Below are 6,980 nucleotides of genomic sequence, written 5' to 3' on the forward strand. Positions count from 1 at the left end.
CAAGTTGCTTCTTTTGCTCTGAACTTTTACTGAAGAAATATTGCTTTAAACCTAATTGCTTGAGTATACAAGGACGTTTGACTTCACTGTCCCAGCACTACAAAAGACTGGCCACTAATACTCTACTGTATTACTGTAGTCCTGTAGACCTTCACATCCATTCCATAAATTAGGCAACATCATCTACTCACCTCTGCAGCTTTGGCGCATTCTCTTGCTCGTTTGTGCAGAGTCACCCAAGTCTCTTCATATCTACATGAAAAGAAAAAAAAAAAGTCAGAAACGATAGCAAGCATGCTAGCCAGCGCACTAGCTACAATAGCTGAAGATGTCAACTAATCTTTTAAAATAATTTTTAACAAGTTACAGATAACATCTTTTAAAGCTTCGGCTGAATTAGCTATTACGCTAGCTAACTCATGTGCTACATGCTAATAAAAACCACAGTTTATAAAGACGTTTAATTTATTAACATTACTTTGTAAGACATGTACAAGCCATTACTTCATTGTGGTTTAGAAATGACTTAAGAGTTATTTTTGCAGCCCCTAATCTAAAGCAATGTCACAGGTCCCATTCCTGGCTCCACCCCCTCCTGTCTCCTTCCAAGTAGCCACACTTTATCTTTAATCTTTCCACCTGTTAGCAGTTTTTTACCCATCCTTTCCCAGGTGGTTTCCATTCTTGACTTTGGTGTAAGTAGTTCTTGTGTTGAAGTTTGCCTTTGACTGTAGTCCTTTGCTTTATATTTTGTTTGCAGTGCCTATTTTCGTCCTAGGTTTAATAAAACCAACTCTAGCCTACATTTTTAATGGTGGTCTGGTCGTCTGTCACAATGGAGGCTTCAAGGCAGGATGGATAGAAGTGTTTATTGAGGTTGTTTATGGACTACTTTCTCCTATACTAGTCTTCAGGAGCATTTATCGAGATTGTTTATGGACCGATATTTCTATTCTAGTGCATAGGAGTGTTTATCGAGATTGCTTATGAACTAATATCTCTTATTCTAGTGTAAAGGGATATTTATTGATGTTGTTTTAGGCATTTCTAGGTTAGAATTTATGTATATGTAGGTGTGTATATTTTAAATCATTTATGTATATTTATAAAAACTTTATTTAAAAATTATGACCTGCAAAAATGCTGCAGATAGTTCACATCTAATGTTTACCTACTCATTCAGAGGCCTAAAGTTTTAGCATTCTATTTACTGGGGTTTACAAAAGACATAGCATCAGCTGGAAGGACTTTCTGTTGTAAATATTCAAATAATATATTCACTAATAGTGGATAACATCTGAATTTCTGATTTATTATTATTTAATGATAAAGTAACAGATAATGTCTTTATGTATAGAAAATACAACATAGCGTTTCTAACTTTCATTAAGTGAAAAACACAGACATATGTTAACATACGTAGACTGACTTTTTAACTAATGATTAAATTCCTTGTTAGTACATGACTTGTTAATTATGCAGTAAAAACTCATTATTTCATATTTATTTTATAAAACAATGTGAATACATTAATTAATAATGAATAACTATAGACCTGATTAGTTATGGATTTGTTTATTATGAAGTAATAGCTAATAGATGTCTTATAAAGTATTATTATAAAGTGTTACTAAATTATATACAATTATTTTCAAATCCCAAAAACGTTTAGAATAAACAACAGTTAAAAACACACCGATTCAACAGTTCCGCTCCAGCAGAGCACTGGGGAAGACATTCTTCTCTTCTGTGAAAAAAAAAGATATCAGACCAAATTACAAATAAGACACTGTTAACCTAAACCTTGAAGTGAAAGATAATTCAGCAATTCAGTTTTACTATACTAATTCCTGGTAGAGCTGCACAAAAGGGACAAAATTCTACAAACCCAATTCCAACAAATTGGGACAGTATGTGAAATGCAAATTAAAACAAAAAGCAATGATTAGTAAATTCTGTTTGCCCTGTATTACATTGAAAATAGTGCAAAAACACAATATTTGATGTTTCATTTATGAACTTCCTTGTTTTTCATGCTGATCTCAAATATGATGCCCGCATTACGTTCCAAAAACACTGGGACGGGATCATGTTTACCACTGTGTTCCATCACCTTTCCTTTTGACAGCACTTAATAAACATTTGGGAACTGAAGATTAATCACCAATTGATCTAGTTTTGAAGGAGAGATTTTTTGCCATTATTCAGCTGTACAAGTATTCAGCTGCATAACCGTATTGGGCCATCGTTGCTGTACTATGCACTTCATAAGGTGCCACACTTTTTCAATAGGAGACAGGAGGCCAGTCTAGCACCCACACTTTCTCCATGCTGCTGTAACACGTGCAGAATATTTCTTTCCGCCATCATGGTGAAACAAGCATGGACGTCCCAGAAAAAAAGGGCATCTAGAAGGCAGCATATGTTGCCCCAAAACGTGTATATATCTTTCAGCGTTAATGACGCTTTCACAAATGACAACACTAATACACCCCAATACCATGACAGATTCTGGCTTCTGAACTTTGCTGGTAACGATCTGAATAATCCTTTATTTCTGTGACCCGGAAAACATGACATCCATTATTTCCATAAACAATCTCTTAGACTGACTCGACAGACCACAGTGCATGTTTCCACTGCGCATTGGTGATTTCAGATGAGCTTCAGTCAGCAGCACTTCCGGACATTGCTGACATATGGGTTCCGCTTTGCATACTCAAACTTGTGGATGCAGTGACAAACTGCGTTTACTGACAACAGTTTGTCAAAATAAACCTGATTCCATGTGGTGATCCTTCACAGGAGCAAGCTGACTTTTAATGCACTGTCATCTAAAGAATTGAAGGTCTCGGGCATTCAGTTTTTGGGCTTGCTTTTTCTGGATTCCCTGAAACCTTTGACAATATTATGCATCACAAAGGTTGAAATACCTAAAACCAAATAAATACCTCATGCATTTTTTGGCAAAGTGGCAAGCCTCAACCCACTCTTGCTCATGAAGAACTAGCCCTTTCCTGAATGCACTTTTTACACCCAGGCATGATTATGTCACCTCTTTTAAAAAGTTTTCTAAACACTTAAAAACTTTTCTAGTCTTAAAATGCCCCTATGCCACCTTTTTTTTGGAACACACTACCAGCAACAATTTCAAAATGAAAATATATTTACAAAAACCAATAAAGTTGATAAAACATTAAATATCTTGTTTTTGTACTACTTCATTTAAATATATATTAAAGATGATTTACAACTGACTCTTTTCTGTTTTTATATGCATTTCACACACTGTCCCAACTTTTCTAGAATTACATTTGCATTATTGTAATTTTATTACTATATATTATGATTTGCAATATGTTAATAAAGACATAATGTCATTAATGTGAAATATCACTCTTATAAAGCTCTTATGCCCCCTTATGAGTGACATACTACTTCCTTGAATTGCTTCACATTTAAAACACATGGGTAAATAAATTATGTGACATGGTTAATGATTGACCTGCACTGTTTTGATCAAAAGAATTCACTTTTCAAGGATTACATTAATACCCTGATTCATCAAAACACCCAGAGAAACACTCATCTGGAACTGTGACTGGTCAAAATGCTCAAAGCATGCAGTAAAAAACACTGATGATTAGTTAGAAGTCTTGTTCATTTTGCAGACTTTTGCGATATCAACACTGAATTTAGGCCAATATTGTGATAATGACTAAGAAACAATATATTGTGCAGCCCTGCTCCTCGGTACCTTACTGTTAAAACCAGCACATTACAGCATGAGCCCTCTCTGATCCCACACAGGGTACAGAGCACTGTATATCCTCTATAAAACACCCTGATGAGAGCTCATGTAGGAATGTGTTGCTTTTAAAAATATAACGTCCCTCAAATTTCTGTGTATTGTTGCCAAATTATTTTCACTTCAGGTTACTTTTTCTTCTGTGCACCTAGACAGGAGGAGAGGTTATGGCAGATGTATGAACGTACAAAACTACAATTCATCTAGGAGTGTTTTGAGCTTACTAATTTATACCTCTGCTTCTTCTTCACTTTGGCCTCCTTGGACTTGTCACTCAGGGTCTTAATTCTAAAAAGGTTGAAAACATGAGTGGGAAATGTTCAAGTACAAAGGTGTTCAAGTACATGAAGAAAGCGAAGCCAGAGCCACTTCAGTGCAATTTTGCATTATTTACCTGGGTTCTTCCTCTTAGAGCTTTCCATTACCAGTTCCTCATTGTTCCTTATATTCATATCTATACTACAATGCCTAATATGTTCAGAGTGCTTAGAAAATTAAACAAATAAACTCCTTTTATCTTAATCTCAATCTCAAATGCATGTTTCTTTTACTTAGACATTTTGACAATGCAGTTTTCTATTTGTGACCTAATGCTGTTTCATTATGAAATCAAAACATAATGACATGACATTCAGTGTCTTTTTAAGGTCTACAGTATTAAAGGGGAATTCTGATGATCTTTCAGAAGTTCTGCATAAATCAATCATTAAGAAACAAAGTCATTCAGAATGGTCTGATGTGAAATGGTGCTTAACAACTCAGATTTTATTTACAGTGGTGGTGATATGAACCAGGGGTTGCACTGTCTACAACTATCCAAACTGACCAGAAAACATGTATGTTTGGGTGAACTTGTGTGTTTTTTCTATGTAATGTTGATAATGGTAGCATAATGGCAAAACTAGAACTGGGCATTATTACAATATTTATCGTTATTATGATTACATTACCACATTTTTTTGTGTATATCGTTACTTAACAACTGCATGCTGGATTACACAGAGCGCGTAAGGAGTTTAATTGGATTTAGTGCAGCACAATATGTAAAATGTTGCATAAAAATAACTGAATTCATAGTTTTTTCATTGTATTTTTAAGATGTGGGCTTACTTTTTCTGTTATAACTTTTCAAATGTCAGACAAAATAAATATTATGACATGCATCATAAAAAAACTTCCTGAAGTATCGTGTTATGATATTTGGCACATCGACCATCTCTAGGCAAACGGAGGTAAAATCTGAAAAAATACATTTTCTTCAGGTGCTGTTTGGTTCTACAATGCCATGCAAGTTCTTCTCTGCCATAAATGGATTTAAAACAATACGTTTTGGGCCAAAAGTAACTCTCAAATCTATCATACAACAGTGTTTCATACAGCAGGCATATTCATAGCCGTTTTGTGTACTTGCTTTGTGTGACGCAGCTTTTACAATCAATAAACTCTTCAGACGTCTGGTTCCTATCACCACCACTGTTCACAATTCTGACACTGCAGGTTTCTCTACAACGAAACAATTCCTATCACACCACTCTGAACGACTTTATTTACACCGTAACCGTTTAATTATGTAGGAAATTTGACAAAATTCCCCTTTAAGTATGAAAATAAGTGTAAAAATCCCTTTCTTTAGTCTATCACATGACAGTCATCTGAAAGTAATCCAGCCAATTTAGTTTGAGCAATACTGTGGAATGCAGCAGCTAGCATAGAGTTAGCTAGCTTCATTTCAACAGCACAGAGAAATATGAAAGTTTAAATAAATCACAGAGCTGCCGTGTATTTGCAGGTAGCCATGTTTTACTGACTAAATCACGGAGAGAAAAAAAACGTCAAAGTAATTAAACTCACGTGTGCGAACTAGAGAGCTAACTTAGCGGGCTAATCAGCTAGCCAACTCTTAGCCCTCGGCTCTCGGACAAGGCTTGTGCGAATTTTCCCGTTCCACCTTAAATGGTGCAGCAGTGACATTCTGGCGTTTCAGGCGCCAGAATGTAACCGCCGTATCTTTTAAGGTGGAACGGAAAATTCGAACAAGAAGCTGGCGGATAAAACTGACTTCAGCGTCGTAGCTCTTGGCGAATCTGGGAGATGGTCTAATGCTAACGTTTTAACATGACTCGGTATCTAATAAGCTTTGACATATTTCACAGTTTTGACAAAAACAGAAGTGTAAACATGTAAACACATACCCTGTCGTGAAGTCCTGCTGCACTGTCTGCAGTCTCTCCCTGAAATTCTCAAACATCTCTCACCTCGTATAGGTTCACTTTCACGACGCGGCATAAAACTCCTGTCTGCTGACCACAGTGATGTTTATAATCCTTTTCGGACTCTGTAAATTACTTATTTTACCAACAGCACATTTCCTATCATCCCGTACTGAGAACGTCATGCTAAGCTAGTTAGTTACAGTACTGTCACCACTTTCTGTAGCTCTACGACCAACTCAGTTGTAACGCGCATGCGCACACGCTGGTACTACTGCTAGCCATTTTACTGAAAGGGATTTAGAAACGAAGCTCATGTATGCTGTATCAGTACTGGATCAATACTGCAATCCGGATACAGGGTGGGCGATATGGCAAAAATCACTATATCACGATACTTGACATTTTCATGATGTACACAAAATGTGTCACAATATTCAGTTTTTCTTATGCTTGATAAGTTAAGATTGACAAAAAATTCCTGCATTGCCACAGTTAAAAAATACTATCAACATTTATGGGTACAATGATCTTTATTCAACAATAAACACGACTACTTTTGGGGATGTTGCTATCCGCCGTTCTTGCCATCCCTGAGACCTCAGGAATGTGAAGATTCCCCAAACCTAAAGAGCTGGAAAGGGTTTTGGTTAGGAAATAAAATGGCTGTATTTGACATGGCGAGCCCTGGTTCCTATCACCACCACTGTAAAGAAATCAGAGTTTCTCATTTTCTTTACAAAGAACCACTTCACATAAAACCACAACGTATGACTATGTTTACATCTCGGGGACTGAATTAGTCAGAAATTTTGAAAACTTGGTGGAACTCCGCTTTAAGGTTTTCAAATATCATGGGGCGTTTTCACGTCAGGGCGACAAATTGGCATTGAACGTAAAGTGCCTTATAGCTAATGCTCAAATTGACGTTATCAGGCTAGCTTTGTGCACAGGCTGTTAAA

The 6,980-nt window shown here is 36.3% G+C and overlaps 1 protein-coding gene across 3 annotated transcripts in view; it reads right to left on the bottom strand.

Moving 5' to 3' along the window:
* Positions 1–6,265, bottom strand: part of dtnbp1a (dystrobrevin binding protein 1a) — a 41,147-nt gene extending 34,882 nt beyond the window's left edge. For 2 of the 3 annotated variants that reach the window (XM_036592492.1, XM_036592483.1), the window contains exons 1-4: positions 6,001–6,265; positions 4,043–4,096; positions 1,697–1,747; positions 192–252 (exon numbers count right to left, since the gene is read on the bottom strand). In XM_036592492.1, the coding sequence (XP_036448385.1) occupies positions 192–252; positions 1,697–1,747; positions 4,043–4,096; positions 6,001–6,056 (222 nt within the window). In that variant the 5' untranslated portion in view covers positions 6,057–6,265. The remainder of the gene's footprint in view (positions 1–191; positions 253–1,696; positions 1,748–4,042; positions 4,097–6,000) is intronic. The other variant, XM_036592500.1, reaches the window with a different exon arrangement.
* Between the last annotated feature and the right edge of the window lie 715 nt (positions 6,266–6,980).

The sequence above is a fragment of the Colossoma macropomum genome, unplaced genomic scaffold (genome assembly GCF_904425465.1).
Source record: "Colossoma macropomum unplaced genomic scaffold, Colossoma_macropomum, whole genome shotgun sequence".
NCBI lineage: Eukaryota > Metazoa > Chordata > Actinopteri > Characiformes > Serrasalmidae > Colossoma > Colossoma macropomum.